Below are 22,962 nucleotides of genomic sequence, written 5' to 3' on the forward strand. Positions count from 1 at the left end.
TTTTCTAAAAAAAAAAGAAAAATCAAGATCCATGACCATATTTTCTGTTTATGTTCTTTCTAAAAAGATGCTGCAGGACGTCGCAGATTCAGACATTACTCTATGCAGCCTGTTGCTGTGGCAGCCTTGGGTTAAGACCACAGCCCTCAGGAGGCCGAGGCCTCTCACATCTGGACAGCTCTAAAGCAGCTGGATGTAACTCAAAAATAATTGCTCCCTCTACAGTGTCCAGGAAAACACCAAGTGACTGCCATGTTCACCGCTCCTCTGCAGGGAGGCAACTAAATAAACATTTTAAGGCCATTTATCATCTACTGACTTTGTAGCCTTTGTTAGGAGTTGGTGAAAGCAATGAGAAAGGTCAAAGGGAGCCAGTTTGATGCTGGCAGGCCATGGCCAAATTACAGTCTGTGAATGCAGACATGACATGCAGTAGAAATCAATGAAGAAGCACATAGAAGCAACTTATGGACATAGGCTATATTGTCATAAAGCCTGTTTGAAAGTGAAAAATTAGGTCACACCCATCAATGCTCAATCAACCTATCAGCTGTGGACGTTATTGTGATGCTCTCATTGATACCGTGAGCGAAGCGATGAACCCAGTAGTAGCAGAAGTCCACTCCGAGGAAGGTGAGCCACCAAGTCCATGCAGAGTCCCAGGGCAGCTCCCATAGACGGAAATGGTCCCACACATACACGTAAGCCGACAGCTCACAGCCTCTCATCACCAATCTGAGGGAGGAAGACAGTTAAAGCTCTTTATCAGTTAATCCTGTGCTCATGGACACAGCTTTTTTTTCCAGGGGAACTGGAAGTGTGACAAAAACATTGTGGCATGTATACTGGTACCTTTTGGTATGTACAGGTGGATGGAGCTAAATACAGAGCAATTCAGTAGGAAAACCATAGAGGCATCAAAACACTTTAGGATGAGGCAGAGGTTCACCTTCCAGCAGGACAACAAATCTAAACGAACAGCAAAAGCTGCAATCTAATGATTTAGATCAAAGCATATTTATGTGGTAAAATGGCCCTGTCAAAGTTCAGACCTAAATATAGTTGAGAACCTGTGGAAAGACTTAAAAATGATAGTAGACATACACACTTGACCTAATCTGTGAAAGCTTGAGAAAGAGTTACGGGCTAAAACTTTTAGTCTCTAGATGTGCAAGCTGTCGAACCCTAAAAGACTTGCAGCTGTAATTGCTGGCCCGAGTATTACAAAGGCATTGTAAGTATTGATTCAGATGAGCTAAAGCCAAATGCCTGACACTTCTGATACTTTTGTATTTGTTTATATTCTACCAGATGTTCCAAAGTACATGACTATGTGACCCAATGACTTGCCATACAACTATTGGCATTCACTTCTTTTAAAATACTTTTTCAGATCTTTTTACGTTTGCATAAACTTAAAGTAAATTCCTGTTTCTTAACCATATTAGCATTTAACATTTTGCTGTTACCCACATTGTCCAGCACACTTACAGCGGGAGTCTGGAGATCATTCCAGCAGAAAGGGAGGTGAAGCCATCACTCAGCGTAACTACAGGGCTTCTTGTCATCAGTGCACCCACCACCAGCTCGAGCAGCATCAGTCCCACAAAGAACGGAGTGGCCTGCACACACAAAGTGAACAGCATACATACACAGTCAGGACACAGCACTACAAGAATCACACCAAGTCTACTGTTTCTTTCAGTACAACTAGTAAAAGCGAGTACTTGTTTTGGCAGATGAACTTAGACCTTTTAGGACTTTCATGTCTAGTGGTCCATGATGTTTGTTTCACTGAATGAGACCAGAGCGGCGGGTCTAAAGCCACTGTGATTTGGCAGATGTAAAAATGCAAACATTTATGTGAACAAAGGAGTAGTGGAGGAAGAAATGGTCTCAGTGGATGAATTACGCATCGATGCGAACAAATGGCAAAAACCTTTTTCTTTTTAGTAACGTCGGATGGCAGCCAAGTACAATAAATCAAGGAGTAACAGACGTTATGTCAGGAGACCATACTTGTCTTGATGGTCAGTGATAAAAAGCAGCCAAACAAAGTAATCTGTCAAACACTCAGTTACTTCCGGAATAGGTTGCAACAGAATAAAAAGAATTGCTGAAAGATTCCCACAAAGTTTTGTTTAATTGCACACAAAGATTCAACTTGTTTGAACTCAGAAAGCAGAGTTTCATAACTTTGCATAGAAGCTGATCTCCATTGATCACAAGCTATGTAAAAGGCTGCAGGGAACGTTTAGAGACCTTCAACCATCAGATGGAGAAGTACCATCTCAATGAGTTCACATGTTAGGACATGTAAGGTAAAAGTTAAAAAGTAAAAATCAGCAAGCACTCCATCAGGAACTACTACTGCAAGTTTAAAAAAAGCAAAGCAAATGCCTACGTGTTTATTTTTTGTTAATTGTGTGACTTAATCAAATGCAACTGTAAAAGCAGAATTTTCCAGCACGGGGGCCTTGACTAGACCTCTTGATGTTCTTAGTTCTTGGTCTGTGGCCCAATGAGAAGATTAGTTGTCATGCAATCAGAAAGATGTTCAACTTCAAATTCAACCTGCCACATGTCCATGTTCCCCTGGGCAAGGCATTTAACTCCAAGTTGCCAACCCATGTACATATGGTGTATGAATGTGTGCATGTTTGTGAGAGCAGGCACATAAAACTGCTGTAACAGTTAGTAACATGTAAATGCTTAAGGAATGTCTAATAAAAAGGTTTTTACTACACACACTTGTACATATGGAACAAAAAAGATTTTCACTTGAAAGAAACAAATCAATGCAATGGATTTATATGTGTCTGCAGAAAGAGGTTGAAATTTAAACATAACCCCCAAGTTATGAGTACTTGACTTGGATACAAAGAAGCCATTGCTTGGCTATTGCTGTAATATAATTCAGATGGGGCTATATTAATAGTTTGTTTTACAAAAGGTGCAAATGGTTGTGTGCATGGTTGTTTGTCTCTGTGTTGCCCTGCGATGGACTGGCGACCTGTCCAGGGTGTACCCTGCCTCTCGGCCGTGGACTGCTGGAGATAGGCACCAGCTCCCCCGTGACTCACTATGGAATAAGCGGTATAGAAGATGAATGGATTAATAAATGTTTTACAACAAACTAAAAACGCTCTTATGAGCCAACCAGTCCCTACCTTGAGACCTTTGTCTCATGTCTTCCACCCTTCTTTCTCTGCTCATTTCTGGCCTGTTTTATTACTGTCAATAAATGCCACTAAGGCGACAAAACGAAAGAAGCTCTCCCAGAAGATTGCTTCCTGATTACTAAAGAAACTCTTATGCTTTAAATGTGAGCAAAATCAATCCAATGCAGTGCCAGAAATACCAGCCAGGTATCAAAGTCTGAAGAGTAAAATCAACAGTATCAATCACTGCACTTTTTCAAAGTGGCAGGTGTTAGTTGCTGGGAACTTAAACATCATTTAATGGTTGAAAATATACGTGACAGAATAAACAGCACTACAATATAATAAAATAAACAAGAAAATAGCAGGAAATTGTTTAAAAATAATCTTTAACGTAGAGATCATAACCCTGTGACACAAAAACATGGAAATATAATACAAAAGGACCCAAGGACACATCCCTGAGGTTCACCACGCCTCAGTGAGATATTGATATCTGTTTCAAGTGACTGCAAAAGTAAATGTATAAAAGGAAAACAAAATATAACTTTTAGATGTGGTATTTACTGTTAAATAACGATAGTGGCATAGGTCAGGTGTGTTGATCTATTTCTAAATGAATAAACAGGAGTCAAATCTCAAAACAGCCTTTTAATAATATCTAAATATAACATTTTGTTTTGATGTAAATCTTTTTGTACATTTGCAAATAACCAAGCTGCTATTGATTTAAATCTTTTTAAAGCAGGAAATGTTTTTTTTCAAACATAAGGTCATAAAAATAGTATAGCAAAATAAAACAAGCTTGATTTTTATGATCACATGCAAACTACAAAAACTGATGGTCAAATTGTAAGGGTTTGTGAATCACCAGACACATCTATGGATGCCATATTCGTTTAGTCTCTTATTGCTGAATCATGAAGGGTTAAAACTTTCCCTCAACATTCTTTGTTTTGTTAAACTTGGTGTTTAGACTCTGATATCTTGCAATTCAATTTCACAATAGACCAACCTGCTTTGAATTATTGCAACTTTCAAACGATGCAAAAGGATGCATCTGCCAGCAATGAGGTTGTCCCCTCTGAGCTGATGTAGTTACACCAGCAAGCCATTCCAGAGGAATAAGAAACTTCAGAAATGTTTCAATCATATACATTACAAATAAAACATAACAAAAAACAGGAGCAAATAAAATCAAAACAGAAAAAATAAAAAGATTTAATTATTGGATTTCTTGTTCAAACTGATGAACACTAAAGCAGCCTGTGACATGTCTTCATTTCCAAGGGTTCTGGAAACATGGTATAACCTCTTAATGGGTCTGTCAAACATGGAACAAATTAGTGAGGGAGGGGGTCAAAAAACAGGTCAAAACTGTGACTTCAGCAGCATGCCTGCTCTGCTGGTTAGCCTCACACTGAAGGATGTCATTGACTGAGCAAATTTCAGGTTAGAAGTATGGACACTTGGCCCCTGCTGCAGGGAAGTAGGGAGACACAGACCACAGAGGAGCACATGTCCAGATGGAGCTGGAGGAAGTAAGAGCAAGCATGTAGGTGTGTATGTGTGAGTGTAGGTGTGTGTGTAATGCGTGTGCACAGGCAGAGGCGTGAGCACCGCCAGGGACCTGCGATTACACGCATTGTTCCAACATCTGGCAGCGGACTGCAAAGCTGCAGCTAACAACTGGGCTCGCAACACAGTCAGACCTCCTTCAATCTCAGTAAAAGAGAAAGAGATCATCATTCAGATGCTGGCCTAAAGCCTTTCCTTCCTTCTTTTCCACTACTTCTATCCTGCAGATAGTTTACCTTTGTGGTTAAGAGTTCTTGACCACTAAGAAATATTATCCAGGCTGAATCTCATGTAGAGTGACAAGTTTGTTTTTGGTTTTTTTCTTTAAAAATATGCACATCTCAAACCTTCCATGCAATGTTTCCTGATTTTTCCTCCCTTTTATATAAATGTTGTTTTTCCTTTAGTGTAATCATTTGAGGTTGATTCTTTCTGATCTTGAGTGCAATCAAAATGTCCTTTCCTGTGTTTCTTTGTCTTCCTAACACTAAAAATCACAGTAAAGACTATTTAATACGGCAGCAGATTTAGTGTGAGCGTTTGTTGTGGTGTCTAATAAGTGTATTTTATTTCCTCCTGAATTCAACCTTACATGCAACGGAACATTTGTGGACCAGATGTCTGCTTTTTCTCCCAAAAAGCCCCTTTTCTTGAGTGTGTAAGGTCACGGATGAATGGTGTTGGCAAAAAACACGTAGGCTGACACTGCACTTTTATCAGCGCTTTATGAGAAATACAGTGTTTGCTTTCAAATTACTGAGCAGCCGGGAGATCTGGCAGGGCCTAACAAACCCATAATTCTAAACAAGTCCCAAATTAGAAGATTGTGTTTTGTTTTGTTTCTAATTAATTTGGCGTGCTGGGATCATAGACCAACAGCCAAGAAAAATTTATGGCAGATCTGAAACTGTAAACAGTCTCTGAACTAGTCAGGGAAACTTTTAGCATCATCAAACCCTGCAACAACAAGTTTACCTAATCATGCTCGCTAGAGGATAATAAGGACTCCTGCTGTGGGGGTAATTGTTCCGCTCCCCCAATGCGTCCATAAAAACCTTACAACACAATTATTTTTTTTTTTTTTTATCTGCTGCAGACATTTGCCAATAAAAAGTAATTGAAACCCTAGAAAATAAGTATTTTTAAATTGCATTGCATTATTTTTACATAAACTGTATTAAGAATACAGGACATGTCATTTAAATCCCATATTAAACAGGTTTCTAGGGTTTCCTTCTTTCATCTCCGGAACATTGCCAAAATTAGAAATATCCTATCCAGAAGTGACGATGAAAAACTAGTCCATGCATTTGTTACTTCAAGGCTGGAATATTGTAATTCTTTACTATCAGGATGTCCACAAAATGCAGTTAAAAGCTTTCAGCTGATTCAAAATGCTGCAGCAAGGGTTCTGATGAAAATTTAAAAAAGAGATCATATTTCTCCTACTTTATTGGCTCCCTGTTAAATCCAGAATAGAATTTAAAATTATCCTCCTCACATATAAAGCCCTTAATGATTTAGCTCCATCATACATCAGAGATCTGATTGTTCCATATGTTCCTAACAGGGCACTTCATTCTCAGACTGCAGGTTTACTGGTGGTTCCTAGAGTCTCTAGAAGTAGAATGGGAGGCAGATCCTTTAGTTATCAGGCTCCTCTCCTGTGGAACCAGCTCCCAGCTTTAGTCCGTGAGGCAGACACCCTGTCTACTTTTAAGGCTAGGCTTAAAACGTTCCTTTTTGATAAAGCTTATAGTCAGAGTGGCTTAGGTTATCCTGAGCTATCTTCCTTATTTTTCACCTCCACCTTCCTCTCTCCCTGTTGGATGGACTAAAGGGGAGTCAGGTTTAGCCTAAACCGGCTCAGTTATGGTTGAGGTGCAAACACACCCTCCATTTCTGCTACATGTGTGACCCCTTCTCTTTTCCAATGGTTATAATCAGTCTGACAGAGAGAGGTATCCCGATCCTTGTGGTTTTTAGTATAACAATGGCCATCAATGGGCTCTAGATGGACAAACTTTATCAGTTTATTATTTTACTTAGTGCCCCTACACGTGGCCCGTTCTGGGGTGGCCGGGCTCTGGCACTCGGTGGTTTGGTCTGGCCTCTCCGGCAGCCCCGCTCCATTCCGGACCCTTTGTGGGGTGCCTTGAGATGACATTGTTGTAAATAAGCGCTCTATAAATAAATAAAATGAAACTATCTGTGTAGTTATGCTGCTATAGACTTAGACTGCTGGAGGACATAATGACCACTTTCACCCTCTTCGCTACATTCTCACACTACTCTCCAATTTTGCGTTATTTGCTGTTATTTCAGTTTTTAACTTTATGTTCTCTCTCTTTTCTCTTCCTAGAAGCTACACCTGGCCTGACTCTGTGTCTACCTGTGACACCTTTCTGGAGAGGGGCATTGTCCAAGCTTCTGCTGGCAACAACTTAATGCTCACCTTCTACAGATGATTCACATGGACCTGTTTTTCAGTGTTTAACCCTTTCTCTTTCCTAGACATGGCTACTGACTGAGCTTCTACTGTGACTAACTCTATGTGCTTTCTTTCAGACTCTAACCTTGAAAACTGGCTCAAAGTTTATCTGTTCTTTCTTTCTAGATGAAACGACTAAAGGAGCTACATCCCATAGAAAGTACTCCTGGATCAGTGGTTCTGTGTCCTTTTTGTGTCTCTGCTCTGTTCTCTCAAACCCCCAGTCGGTCGTGGCAGATGGCCGCTCACACTGAGCCTGGTTCTGCTGGAGGTTTCTTCCTGTTAAAAGGGAGTTTTTCCTGTCCACTGTCTCTACATGCTCATGCAGGAGGAATGACAGCTACAAATCTCTGACTCGATGCAATCTGCTGGGTTTCCTTAGATAGAAACTTTTTATCCAATTTGAATAAATAACTGAATCTGACTGCACTGTTCAATGATTAGGATTAATTGGAATGTATGTATCTGACTTTTGTGAAGTGCCTTGAGACAACATGTGTTGTGAATTGGCGCTATATAAATAAACTGAATTGAATTGAATTAAGAATACCATAATTCAACCAGTCATTCTTAAGCTTTGGGTGTTTCCCTTTGTAGACCAAAATGCCACCTTGTCAAAACTTCACCTCAACAATGGTATTGCTCAAGAATGTGTTCTCAGCCACCTGCTGTAAGCCCCGTTTACCTATTTTAGCACAAGCATAAATGAAACTCTATCAATGAATTAGACAACAATACCACCATCATCTGCTGCACATGAGATGTTAATGAGTACTCCTGAATAGTGGATTAACAATCTCTATTGTAGTGGTGCTGGGAAATATGGTAAAAAATAAGCTACATCTTCTCTTGGTTCTAGAGTTTATGTATCAAAACAAAAACAAAAAAATATTTCAGCACAACCCAGATTAACTCCTAAAGATTTCACAATGTCATTATTTATTAGACAAGTGTCAGCAATACCCAACAGATAAAATATCTTGTCATTGAGGAATTTTGGCCCACTTTTCGGTGCTTCAGTTAATTAAGGTTTGGAGAGATTTGTTTTCACTCAGCTCCTTTAAAAGGTCCCACCACAGCTCTGCAATTCGGTTGAGGTCTGGAATTGAACTGGACCATTGCAACACCTTGTTTTTTTCCCTTAACAGTCATTCTAATCTTGATTTTCTGAAGAGTTTGGAAGCATTGTCTTGTAGGTGACCCAACTGGGGCCAAGCTTGCGCCGTCAGACAGATTAATTCACTAAGTGACATAGCCACAGCTCGGTAAAAGGTCAACTAATTTAAAAGTTAACCAGCTTTCAGTCTCAAGTATTTGATGTAACAATGATAGACGGTCTGTGGAAGGCAAAAACCCCACAGGACCCGTGTGGTGAATTATTTCCTTACATCTGCACACAGTGTGCCCAGTCAAAGCACATACTAACTGGATTCTATCAGAGGAATTTCTTGCATAGCTGTGGTGATCGAACATTTTACAAAACTGATAAAGCATCACATGTAGCTGATGTGTTTTTCGTTTTAAAATAGAAGATGTCACACAAATTCCATGTGTTTGCAGGTATTAAAATATACCAACCATGCCTTCTTTGGTTCCATGATGTCGCCTTAATTTTTGAAACCTCTTATGTGTGCAGGTGTTGCTACTCTGATTGGAGATTTATAACCAAAAGTCAGTTCAGAGGGGCTGTTGTTTTGGCAGCTATTTGACAAAATTGTTTTGTAAAAAGTCTATTGAGCATAACTCTGGCAAGCTGTATCACCACCTGGTCTGGCTGTTGGAATGCTCTGGATGAGAAACCTTAACAAACCGGCACAAAGCATTAGCAGCCCAGAACCGTGGCCCATCCAGAACTTTCGAAAGATTAAATGAAGGACATCCTTAACTCCTGCCAGATACAAACACTTTTGTATTTGTTTAGGCTACTTCAACCAGGAAGGAGACACACAAACATTTGAACATGTATTAGCAGATTTAGAAATAGTTTATATCTGCAAGGCATCAGGATGCTGAACTGCTAAAACCTAAACACCTGCTTTCATGCTGAATCTCTGCACTCACTCAGTTCCTTGTATTCTCACTAGATGACCTTTAAATTTAGGCAGGCAGGCACTTCAGTGATATATTGAGATTAACTGTTTTAAATATGAGTTTTTCTTTTACTTTCTAATATTATTCTTATTTACTGATTTTTACTTTTTTTGAAAATTAAAACTGACTAATTTCTTTGTGGTAATCATGTTCCTATATTACTTCTATATGGTACTAAATTTTGAATTTAAATTCAGTAGAAGCAGTAAGTAGTTTGTGTTAGGAGATTTTACAGTCACTGTGGAAATAGACTGGAGTTTAAGGTCATTCCACAGTGAAAAGTTAAAGTTTTACCATTTTCCATTTAATTTATGTTTGCTCTTTCTGTTTAGAAATTGACCCACTTTTAAAGCTGAAAAACATGATCATTGAGTCATTGAGTTTCAAAGATCTTAACCTAATCTTAATGCAACAACTAATGCAACAACTAATGCAACAACCTTTATGGCTTTGGAATATTACCCTCAAACATCAAGTTTTTAAAAAGGCCAACCTTATTGTGACATTCACAAAGTTTTCACAGAGGGTGGAGAGCAGATTTTAGCATAGCCTTCTTGTTATGTAGCTAAGGAATAAAAGCCTTAAACTCAGTAGAGAAATGAGTCATACAGAAAGCTGTAGGAGATCAAGAATATTAATATTCTTGTAATACTTTATTTGTATAGCACATGTAAAAACTACGAAGGTTGTAAATAAAAACAAGGCCCAAAATTATTCAATAACCTGGCAGACTTAGAATTAAAATTTGTTTTATTCAACCAAGAATTTTATTTCAGTGACGATATGAGAAAGACATTTCTGAAAAGATGATAAAAGAATGCAAAATTAGTATTCAATTTGAAAAAAAATCTGTTTTTATTTACTTTTTATAATAAACAAAACGGCATTTAAATCATTTATATCCTTCTCAATAAATAAATGGAAAACCTTTACTACCATTACTGCAAATGCCCTTCATACATTTGCTGACCAGCCTTTTGTATGTTTCCACTTATATTTTAATGTATCTTAGGTGATGAACTCTAAGACTTGGAGGTTAAAAGGCCTCCTTGCCATCACCCTAATCTTTGGCTCCCTCCATAGATTCTCAGTCAAAATAAAGTTCTTTGGCTGAGCTTCTCCAAAATGTTAAAATAACTTCCAGTCAGAAGACACATGTTGGTAAAAGTATGTAAACTTATATCTAGCAGGGTTGTAAATATTAATACAAAGGGTAAAATACGTATTAAATGTGCAACGTTTCTCTCAGTAAGTACATATTTAATATTACCATTGACATGGAATTCACACCAGATGTCAGGAACAAACTAAGTAATCAACACAAAGAAAGAAAGAAAAATATAAGACCATAAATTATGTTTATCAAGGTGGAATCACAAACAATCGCAAAAACAAAGAGACTTTCACAAAAAGGTCTTACTGTTATAAAAATACTAATGGTGATGGTTACAGCTGAATTTCGTGAACTTCTGAATGTTCCAGTGAGCACCGTTGGAGCCATAATCCAGAAGTGGAAAGAAAATAATTTCACCATAAACCAAACATGATGATGTGCCCTTTGTGAAATTGTCACACCGCGGTGAAAACAATTATCACACTGCACAAGATTTCACTGCTGAAGACAAAGCAGAAGATTTGGTAAAATACTAAGAGAATATAGTATGGTCAGATGATGCCAAACTGGAACTAACTGGGTGTCATTGTACCCACCAAAAATACCATCCCAAAAAAGAAATTTACAGGTGGGAACATTATGGTGTGGGCTGTTTTATAGCTTATGGCTCTGGCAGACGTCATATATTTCAAGAAAGAAGGAATGGAGAAATGCAACAGGACCTTCTGGAAGATAAGAGTGGAGCTCCAAGAAAGATGGTAGTCCCAAGTGCAGACAAGAAAACTCTTAACTGGTTTCAGAGAAAGAAAGTAAAATTGTTAGAATGACCCAGTCAATCACCAGACTTGTATCGTAGAAGATGAGTGTGCATAGAAAGGAACCCCAGAACTTTCATGATTTAAAGACAGTTTGTGTGAAATAACGGGTCAAAATTACACTCTAGCAATGCGTGTGACTAGTTTCTCCATTCACAAGATTGCTTGAAATCGTCATTAAAGAAAGGCTTTTCCATAAAATATTCAGTCTGTTCAATGCTAACTCGCAGGGTAATTCCAGTTTTTCACCCATTACTCCATTTGTGAACTAATTTGCTTTAAATTGTTTGTATGTGTGGATTGCTGGGGATGTTGCCAGCATCGGGTGTAAATAGAAATATATTTACTGAGAAATATTTTATATTGACCCATGTCTGAAAAACCCAGAACTTCCCTCGGTCTCAAACAATCAGGCTATAAGTCCAATTTGGTGGTTTGGTTGATTTTCTTACCTGGGAGCACTATTCCACATGGGGTCCAGCAAATTTGGATCTTTACATGCAAGGGTTTTGGTTTCAACCAGTGAAGGAATGAGGTGTACACAGCTGATCTGCTGTGGATATGATGAGGTAGGAGCATCAGCACGAGACCAGTTTAGCCAGTCCAGTTTTGAATTTTTGCCAGTGTGCATGACTCCTACTCCTCTACACAACTACAACCCAGATATGCTTTTAACATGATCACTACAGTTTCTCCACGGCTTTAGAGAAGTTTTGTGGTCTTCCGAGGCAGCCTGTGGGCTCTAATCCTCCACCATACATGATGCGAGGCCTCTTGCATTTTTCATTAACCTCAGATGACCACTGCATGGATGATCCATCCTCTGACTGATTTTTAATTTCATGGTATGGTCTTAATATCACATGAGGACATAAGCTCTATGTCAAGATCTTTAACAGTTCATTTGTCAGTTCAGCACCATATTATCCAAGACGAAATACAACAGGTGTGAAGCAGTTAGTTATGTTTGATAACTTTATTCTGGTATCAGAAACATTAAGAAAAACTTTCCAGTGTTTTGGAATCTAAAAGTTGCCCAGAAGCAAAAAATAATAAAAAATGAATCAAAAAGTTGATTTTAATGATTAAAAATTATATAATTTAAACAGAAAACTAAGTGAACAGCAATTTAACTATATAAATATAGATTCTTGTCTCTAAGAAAATGCAGTGCAATAATTTTCCATTTTTGTTCCCTATTTTTTCCCAACCCTAATCAGACCTGGAAGGTAATAAAATAAAATTAAATTCTATTTCTCATACTTTTGAAGATTTGACAATTTAAGAGCTGTCAACACTTAGAGATTCTTTATTTATTTTATTTATTTATTTTATTCCACTTGCATGTTTCTTCTGTTTTTGATTTTGCACCACATTTGAATGTGGTGCAAACAAATTGTCATTGCACCAAAAGATACCCTGAGTAAACGCAAAGAGTGGTTTTAAAAACATGATTTCATTTACTGAAAGACAAAACTATCCAAACCAACCTGGCCCTGAGTCAAAACGTAATACTACCACTAGTAACTGAGACTGAGCAGATCATTTTGGAAAGCTGAGTTAAATTTCACCAGACACACCCAGGTCTGATTACTGCCAGATCTGCAGAATCAAAAACTTTAAATCAGAAATAAAACCTGTCTTACAGGTGAATGTAAGTTAAGCAAACCCAGCATATCACATGTTGTTGACACAACTTACGGCTAAAGTTGGTCGACCAAAACTGTGTTTGATTTAACTGAAGACAAACAGGATTTTATTTACCAAACCCTCAAGGGCTGTTAATACAGTTTTCAAAGAAAAAAAATTATTAACCAAAAGATCTGATATCTAAGTAGAAGCTTGCATATGAATAAAATCCTTTCGCAGATAAATAGATCTTATCAATTAATTATTTAAAAATGTATTATAAAATGTTTATACCAAATTTCAAAGAAATATCAGTCAGTCAGTCAGTAATATTTTGTATTAATATCGTACTACTATTTGAACTTGATAACAAACCTTCTGTAAGATTGTGATGCCAATAAACTTCACCAAATTTGATTGTGCTGGTTACTTTAAATAGAAAGAGGCTTCACCCACCTGCTGAACATACTGAGGCACTTCCTCAACTTTCTGAAAGGAGGACTCATTTGGAGTGAGCATGAAAAACATGGCCCGGAGACCACTGGAAACCGAACCGGACCCCACCGCTGCAGCCATGGTCGGTACCCTGCAGAGACCTTGTTACCTGTGCAGGTGTTACAGCAAACTCTCAATGCTGCGCAAAGCGCGCTGATTCTCAGACTTTTAAGTCCCTCCTTTTTGTTTTCATTAACTTCTTCAGGAAAAAAAGTAGGCTAGCTTTGAGACGGATCCGGAACCAGCTGCTGAACAAAGTTTGGTGAAATAGAAAAAGGCAGACACCGTTTAAAGCAGCCGCTAGCGCCTGCCTCTCCCTATGCCCACTTATTAACCCAGCGTTCTCAGGACACCGCTTCACCTTTGGACGTGGGCTTTCTTCCCTGAATCACACGTCTTATCTCGCGAGAATCCGCGATACAAACAGCCTCCTGTTTGGAGTTTATCTGTGAAAAGTGCAGGAAATTATTTAGTTGCCAGAACGGAAAGATTTGGCCCTCTAAGTTGTGACATTATAACTGTTTGTCACGGTGGTGGTTTATTTTCATGGCTTCAGTATATGCTGGAAATGTTAAACTCGTGAGAGTCACAGTCAAAATTCAGAAAAACATTTTAAATTCTAATGCTTCTGTTAACTGATTTGTAAGATAAACTATATAATATAGATATGGACGTTGTAAGGGTTAATTATTGCTCTAGACATGTTTAGACATAAATAACATTTAAAGCTGACCCACTTATAGAACTATGAATGTGTTTGTAACAGTGAAAGAAACTGTTTAACAAAAACATTCTAGTGATGCAACCATGACTCAGATCTTCTCTGAACTATCATTAATTAGTTTCAGGAGATAAACTTGTCCACATTCAGCTTTAATTGCATTAAATGTTGCAAGGTCAATTAACAAAGCAGTTATGTAAGTGTAACCAATCAACTAATGCAACACAAATCAATACACATCTTTTTTCTCTATTAAAGCTTACCAATAATCCTTGTATATCCTAAAACCTTCCATGTTATCTAGGCTAGAATAGGTACGGGATTATCTATATAAAGCGGCTAGCATGTCTCTTAATTGAGCTATTCACATTTTATCATATTACAGCCAAAACATTCAATTTATTTTATTGGGTTCTCATGTGGTAGACCAACAAAAGTTGCACATAATTGTGATACAAATGTTACATGGTTTCATATCTTTTGTAATTAAAGCTGAAATTTTGGCTAATTGCCTACTAAATTAGTAAATAATTGTGCCTCAGTATCAGAACAGCGGCCCTGTGAAGGCCTCAGAGGTTGATTAGAGAACGTTATTGAACAAACATGATCGCGAAGGGACACAGCAGACAGATCAGGATAAACAGTGCATAAAGGTTCATTTGAAGGTTATGTTAAAGGGAGGTCTTTGGACATGACCTAAACTTTGAAAATCTCTTGGAGGATCATTCAATATATCACCCGAAAATAAAAAGAAATTAAAGCTGCAAGCAACATTGAAGGCGACCGTGGGAGCCTGGCATTGCCGCCTACACGCCACCGACGAGGCCATTGTTCAATTCCATACATCACCACTAGGTGGCACTGTGAGCGACATGTCATACCATCTCCAGTCATGTAGAATTCTGGTCTGGCGAGAAGCATTTAAAATTTGGGGGAAATCGGACCTTCCAGATGGAAGCTGCACTCACTTGTTTATTAGTTGGCGGGGCTAAAGTGATGTCATCAATTGACTGTGGCAACATGTTCAGCATTGATCCCTGATGACGTGTACTACATTTGAGGTGGATCCGATGATGTATGAGGGAGATAGAGCACTTGAAACATCCTAGGGGACGCTGTTGATCCACATTCTATTGTAGTCCAATAGAGCTGTTTGGGGGTTGACAAATATCAATCATATTCAGTTTGGAGCAAATCAGACCATCCAGATGGAAGCTACACTCACTTGTTTATTAGTGGGCGGGGCTAAAATGATGTCATCAATTGACTGTGTCAACATGTTCAGCATTAATCAGTGATGATGTATATTACATTTGAACTGGATCCGATGATGTATGAGGGAGATAGAGCACTTGAAATGTCCTAGGGGGCGTCGTTGATCCAAATTCTAATGTAATCCAATAGTGTCATAGTGTTAATGACCAACTTGACCCACATGCAGAAAAACACAACTAAACAGAGAAGCGTTTAGTAAGAAGTTTTATTTGCAGAACCAGGTACTGGAAACCGAGGATGCTGAGCGACTGCAAGAGAAAAGCGAACGCAGGTAAGACACCACCAAAGAAACCTTAACAATGTGTTCTATGTGAGAGCTTACGTCCGGTTGAGTTAGGTCCGCCAGGGAGAGAGGTTATGATCCTGGAGGGGCTGTGAGCAACACTGCAACGTTGGAGCAAGGTAGTCCTGAGAGGTTCGGAGGAGGGTGGACAGGGTTCGTCTGGAGCTATGAAGCAAACGTCTGATCCGGCAGCCAGCGGGTAGAAGAGCGAGAATCCAGAATCCATAAACTGTTAGAAGTCTTCCAGATATCTCTTAGGAACTAGGTTTTGGTATCCTGAGACAGATAAGACCATTAGTCAAGGGAATAAACAGAGTCTTCACAGAAGATCAAAAACTTCACAAAATCATGAAATTGGCCAGGCTGAATACCACGAGGAGGCAAAACACTCAGGCGTCGAAGTACTGGCTCGCCTCCTTCTTATAGTCCTCCAGCTGATGACACTCATGCGATACACCTGACCACCCAGAACTCAGCTCCTAATGCCCCTACTTGTGGAAAAGAGTTAGTAGCAGGCAGAAATAACCAGGATCTGACACCACCTCCCCCTCAACGACCGCCTCCGGGCGGTCTATACGAACTGGCCTGGGACGACCAGAAGTCCTGAATTAGTCTAGAGTCCAGGATGAAAGACCGGGGAACCCAGACGCAATCCTCAGGACCGTAACCCTCCCAATCCACTAAGAACTGCCACCCCCTTCCTCGTCTACAGGAGGCCACAATCTGGCGGACCGAGTAGGCCGGGTGGCCTTGGAACTCCTAGGTGGGTGGAGGGGGCACGGCCGGAGGGCAGAGCATGCTGGAATGGACAGACTTAATCTGAGATACATGGAAAAACAGGATGGACCCGGAAACTAGGGGTCAAACGTAGACGTACCGATGAAGGGTTAACCACAGAATCTATAACATATGGACCGATGAACCTGGGAGATAGCTTCCGGGACAGAGACTTGAGCGGAACAGTCCGTGTAGACAGCCACACCTGCTGACCCGGGCGATAGGTAGGAGCGGGGATCCGTCGCCTGTCGGCGTAGCGTTTGTTGGCTGCAGCGGACCGCTGAAGGGACTTGGTGGTAGACGTCCAGATCCGTCTGCATCGCCGGACGTGCTGTCGTACGGAGGTAACAGCGATCTCCTTCTCATCAGCAGGAAACAGGGGTGGTTGATACCCCAGCGAAACTTCAAACGGGGATAAACTGGTGGCAGTGGAGACATGTGAATTGTGTGAGTACTCAATCCAGGGCAGGTAGTCGCTCCAATCAGTAGGGCTGGAGGATGCTATGCAGCGTAGCGCTTCTTCCATCTCCTGATTAAGTCTCTCCACTTGGCCATTGGTCTGCGGGTGATGACCGGAAGTTAGAGAGACAGTGGCCCCCAGCGCTGCACAAAACTCCTTCCACACCTGGGCGGTGAACTGGGGCCCACGGTCCGACAGCACGTCCTGGGGGATACCATGCAAACGGAATACGTGCTTGACCATAAGCTTGGCAGTCTGGAAAGTGGAAGGCAGTCTCCTGGGAGGTACAAGATGGCAGGCTTTAGAAAATCTGTCCACAATAGTCATGATAGTAGTCATACCGTGAGAGTTTGGAAGGCCAGTGACAAAATCCACGGTGATGTGGGACCAAGGTCGAGGAGGAACGTCCAACGGTTGCAGGAGGCCAAGGGGTGGCCGATTAGATGTCTTGTTACGAGCACAGGTTCTACAGGCTGAGACATAATCCCTAATGTCTCGGTGTAAAGTGGGCCACCAAAAGCGTCTAGACAGGGCAGCGATGGTCCGATTAGCTCCTGGGTGGACGGCGAACCTTGAAGCGTGGAACCAGGTAATGAGCCGGGACCGAACAGCGCTGGGAACATACATCCGGTTAGGTGGTCCAGTTCCTGGCCCCGGGTCAGCGAGGAAGGCCTGCCGCACGCTGTCCTCAATCTCCCAGGTAACGGCTCCAATAGGGCAGCAAGGAGGCAGGATAGGCGCAGCTAGCTTCTCAGTTTCATTAGTGGAGAACTGTCTTGACAGGGCATCTGGCCTGGTGTTTCTGGTACCGGGTCTGTAAGAGATCAACAAATTAAAGCGAGAAAAGAACAATGACCAACGTGATTGTCTAGGGTTTAACCGTTTTGCTGATTGGATGTAAGACAAATTTGTATGGTCAGTCCAGACCAGCACTGGATGTTCAGCGCCCTCCAACCAGTGCCGCCACTCCTCCAGAGCGAGCTTAATAGCTAGGAGCTCTCTGTCACCCACATCATAGTTCCTTCCTGCCGCAGATAAGCGGCGAGAGAAAAAGGCACACGGATGAAGCCTTGAGTCAAGGTCCTGGCGTTGGGAGAGCACCGCTCCCACCCCGGTGTCCGAAGCATCTACCTTCAGAATGAACTGTTTCGCTGAATCAGGGTGAACGAGCACTGGAGCATGGGTGAACTTGTATTTTAAGGTGCTGAATGCGTTGTCTGCCTCCGGAGTCCAAACGAACGGCACCTTAGAGGAAGTCAGGGCTGTGAGGAGGCTGGCCGTCTGGCTGTAGTTCATAATAAATTTTCTATAAAAATTGGCAAAGCCCAGAAACCATTGTAATTCCTTCCGAGTGGTAGGGATAGGCCAGTCCTCCACCGCCTTAATCTTGCTGGGGTCAGCGCAAACCTGCCCACCCTCGAGGACGAAACCCAGAAAACTGATGGATGACTGGTGGAATTCGCACTTCTCGGCCTTCACAAACAGCTGATTTTCCAGGAGGCGCTGAAGGACTAGACGAACATGCCGGCGATGCTCTGTAGGAGTCTTTGAATAAACCAAAATGTCATCAAGATAAACAAAAACGAATAGTTTCAGGAAGTCCCTTAATATATCGTTTACAAGAGCCTGGAACACGGCGGGTGCATTACATAGTCCAAACGGCATCACCAGGTACTCATAGTGTCCGAGTGGAGTCTTAAGAGCCGTCTTCCACTCATCTCCCTGGCGGATTCGGACCAAGTGGTCGAGTTTAGTAAAGATTGTGGCGCCATAAACTGGTTCGAAGGCCGATGAAAGAAGGGGTAAAGGGTACTTGTTCTTAATCGTGATGGCGTTTAATCCCCTATAATCTATACACGGGCGGAGAGACCCATCTTTCTTGCCGACAAAGAAAAATCCAGCTCCCAATGGGGATGAAGACGGTCGGATTATTCCTGAGGCTAATGATTAATTTATATAATTCTCCATTACCAACCTCTCCGGTCCAGAGATTTTATATAACCGGCTGGATGGTAATGGAGCTCCTGCCAGAAGGTCGATAGCGCAGTCATAAGGACGGTGCGCCGGGAGGGACAGAGCCCGAGACTTGCTAAACACTGATTTTATATCATGATACTCACTTGGTACTCGAGTAAGATCGGGAGGTTCAACCTCCCTCTCCTTCTCAGGAGTACTAGGGGGAACAGCTGAGTGGAGACAGGATGACAAACACTGGATGGACCATGATTCTACCCGTAACTCCGCCCAGTTCAGATGCGGGTTGTGAAGCTACAGCCAAGGAAATCCAAGCACAAGAGAGCTCTGTACTATGGGAAACACAAACAGGGTAATAAGCTCCCTATGGTTACCAGATAAGACTAATTCCAGGGGTAGAGTTCTACGGGTAATACTGTGGAGCGTCCGGCCATCTAAGGCCAAGACTTGACGTGGCACGGTTAATGGTTCAATCTTAATCTGGTGGAGTTTTACCAGATCCTGATCGATAAGGCTCAGTTCACAACCCGAATCTAGTAGGGCGGAGAGAGTGAGGCTCTGTTGATTCAATACTAATGTGGCAGGTAATGTGAAACGTGAGGGCATGCTAAAGGGCCTTTGGTCCACCGGTCGCCCTGCTAGAACCGGCGGACCCAACTGTTTGGCCGAATAGTACAAGCCCAAACCAAATGCTCGCGGGATCCGCAGTAAAAACACTGCCCGGCCTCCCGCCGGCGAGTCCGCTCATCATCAGACAACCGCGCCCATCCGAGCTGCATGGGCTCGGACTCTACCTGGCCTGGAGTTTGTACCAGTCGGGTCGGTGTCTGGTGAGTGGCGGAAGACTGTGCTCTAGGCAAAAACCGCTCAGCGTGGGACCACCTCCTTTCCCTTATACAGTTATCCAAATGGAGGGCTAAATCAATATATTCATCTAGGTCCTCTGGTTCCTCCAATAGAACTAGTTCATCCTTTAAATTTTCATCCAGAGCCTGAAAAAACATTGATCTCAATGCACCGGAATTCCAGCCAGATGCAACCGCCAAAGTTCGAAAATCTATGGAAAAATCAGTAAGTGGTCGGTTGCGCTGCTTAAGCGTGCATAACCTATGAGCCACCTCAGTCTGACCCATCTCTAAATCGAATATGGATCTGAAGTCCTTTAAGAATTCACCATAAGTTTTGATCCTCATTGCCTTAAGAGTATACTGAGTGATTTTCAAGTCTCTAAGTCAAAAGCTGTAGGGGGAGTTTGCTCAGATATGAGGTCTAGAAATGGCAAAAGTGGGGTCAAAATGGCAAATTCCATCCAAAATGGCCGACTTCCTGTGGGGTTTCGACCAATGCTCCAACAGACGTTTTTGTAGGTCCTGAGAAGTTACATATGTGTACCAAATTTCACAATCCTCGGTCAAAGCATGGCTTGGGCCTGATTTTTATTTTTTATTTTCTAGGGGGCACTGTGGAAGAATTAGGCCACGCCCACCAAATATATCATCAGATCTCAGTTGGGGACTGGACTAGGATCAGTCGTATTGAATTTGGTGCAGATGATCTAGGTGGAAATTAGAGCCAAATATATGGCCATGGCGGCGCGGTAAAGTTTGACGTCACGCCATGGCCACACCCTTTTATGAAAAGTCCCTGTGCTTCAAACGAAGTTAGACCCATTAGTTATCAGTCATCTGACACAGTTTGAAGCAGATTGAGTGTAGACAGCCAGATAGACAACCTTTCCCAGTAAAAAAGTGACTTCCTGTTCTCAGGGGGCGTGGCTTTGATAATGTCAGCATATGACCCCATAGGATCGTTGGTAACCCAAAGGTCCACCTTCATGCCAACTTTGGTGTTATTTGGCATTTCTTTGGGAATGTTATTGCATTTTTTCATTTCGGCACGAACGCCAAGTTTGTACCCCAGCCTTGCCCCCTAAACATGGCTGAAAACTCACGATTTTGATAATTTTTAATCACCCATGCCTTAACTGCATATTGACCAAATATGAAGCCAATAGCTCAAAATCCCTAGGAGGAATTTGTTAAAGTTGAGGTGAGTAAAGGTGAAAAACGGCCAAAAAATTTGCCTTTAATCCAAAATGGCCAATTTCCTGTACATTTTAGGATATACCCCAATATACTTTATTTCTTGGTTTGAGGAGCTCTACCAGTGTGCCAAAATTTCAGATCTCTACGACTCACGGTTTGGCCTATCTCACGTTTGGGGGCGTGGCTAAGTGGTTTGGCCACGCCCACTGACAACGACATTACAGAACAAAAATTTTGGGTAAGCCCCCAAATTGCCCTGCAAAGACACAACGGAAAAAAGAAAGAATAAGAAACCTTACGATTACAATGGGCCCTTGCAGGCTTCCTGCTCGGGTCTAATAAAAAGTGTGGACCAATTGCAACCCCACCAAGACATGGCCATCCACCCTAAACTGACAAGCCATATGTCCAAAATGGTAGAATAATCAGAGAAGCAGCCAGTATGGTCCATGGTATCTCTAGAAGAGCTGCAGAGATCCACTGCTAAGGTGGGGGATTGTTGACAGTATAACACTTGTTTAAGCTGTTGCTGAAACAAAGCCTGTTTACAGTTTTCAACAAGCAATGTACAGGACAGCAAAGATGCAGGAGGGAATCTGATCAAATGAGACCAAACCTAAACTTTTTGCCCTATATGCAACACAATTTGTTGCAAAAAACGTATACTGCAAATCACCCTCAGCATATAATCCCCACGGTAAAACATGGTGGTGGGAGCATCATGCTGTAGGGATCCTTTTCTTCAGCAGGGACAGGGAAGCTGGTCAGTCTATGAGAAGATGGGTGGAGCTAAATACAAACCTTGGTATACAAACCAAGGTGGCAAATGAATCAGCCAATCGCACCAGGGTGTGGACCAAAACAACCAACACAGCTAGCAGGTGTGCGCTACAAGCTTGAGCCAAACGGCTTCCTTAGCCAGTTATTCGTTGCTTTGTGGTATGCAATCAAACTTATTAACTGATTGAGAACAAAGTAAACAAACTAAAGGTTTGAAAATGCCATTAATCACATATAAGTTCAGACTTTGGCTTGGCCACTTAAAAATCTTTTTTTTTGCTTTGAACTATTGACTATAAACTGGCAAAGAGCAGAATTAATGATTCCATTATTTATGCCAACTCTTCCAGAAGCATTAAAGCAAACCCAGACCAACACACTTCCACCACCATGTTTGACTGTCAGTGTGATCTTTTCCTGAAATGCTGGGTTAGTTTTTTTTTTTTGGCTAATGTGAGATAGATTGTTTTGTTCTTTATGGTCAACAGAGGTTTTCACCTGGTCTCTTTCTTATTCTAAAATCTTAACTGAGACTGGTGGGCTCTGCAATGTTTTAGCTGTCATTCTGGGTTCTTTTGTGATCTCCTGGATGAGCCGTTGATGCACTCTTGGAGTAATTTTGGTAAGCTGGCCAATCCTGGGAAGGTTCCCTACCCTTCCACAATCATTATCCATAATGTTTCTCATTGTGGTTTATGGAGGCCCAAAGACTTAGAAATAGTTTTGTAACACTTTTTAGACTGATAGATATTAATAACTTTGTTTTTCATCTGTTCTTGAATTTCTTTAGATTAAATCATGGTGTGTTACTTTTTGAGATCTTTCCACCTACTTCATGTTGTCAAACAGGTTTATTTAAACTATTCATTGACTGTACAGATCTGGCAAAATTTGGGCGTGGGTGTAGCGAGTGAAATTAAACCCAAAACAGTGGTAAGTTTATGATTATACAACAGGGGTCGATTACTTTTTTCACACAAGGCCAGGTTGGTCTTGATAGCTATTTAATAAAAAAAAATTAAATCCTTTATTTACTCAGATTATTTTTGTGTGATATTAAAATTTATATAATGATCTAAACCACTGAAGTTTGACAAATAGCAAAAATAGATTAAAAAAAAAGTAAGTGGAAACTATTTGACATGCTGTCATTAAGTCTCTCAATAAAACAAGACAATAACTTCCCTAAAATAGAGACCCTAATAAAAAGACCATAAAAGCCTGAAGTTGTCAATTTGTTTTCTGCTTTTTTATCAGACAAATAATTATCTAA

General features: G+C 41.1%; 1 protein-coding gene across 1 annotated transcript in view; it reads right to left on the reverse strand.

Moving 5' to 3' along the window:
• agmo (alkylglycerol monooxygenase) overlaps positions 1-13,752 on the reverse strand; it is an 80,072-nt gene extending 66,320 nt beyond the window's left edge. Inside the window, exons 1-3 of the mRNA XM_047360043.1 lie at positions 13,336-13,752; positions 1,492-1,622; positions 584-735 (exon numbers count right to left, since the gene is read on the reverse strand). Of these exons, the coding sequence (XP_047215999.1) occupies positions 584-735; positions 1,492-1,622; positions 13,336-13,455 (403 nt within the window). The 5' untranslated portion in view covers positions 13,456-13,752. The remainder of the gene's footprint in view (positions 1-583; positions 736-1,491; positions 1,623-13,335) is intronic.
• Between the last annotated feature and the right edge of the window lie 9,210 nt (positions 13,753-22,962).

Source organism: Girardinichthys multiradiatus, chromosome 3 (genome assembly GCF_021462225.1).
Source record: "Girardinichthys multiradiatus isolate DD_20200921_A chromosome 3, DD_fGirMul_XY1, whole genome shotgun sequence".
In the NCBI taxonomy this organism is placed as follows: domain Eukaryota; kingdom Metazoa; phylum Chordata; class Actinopteri; order Cyprinodontiformes; family Goodeidae; genus Girardinichthys; species Girardinichthys multiradiatus.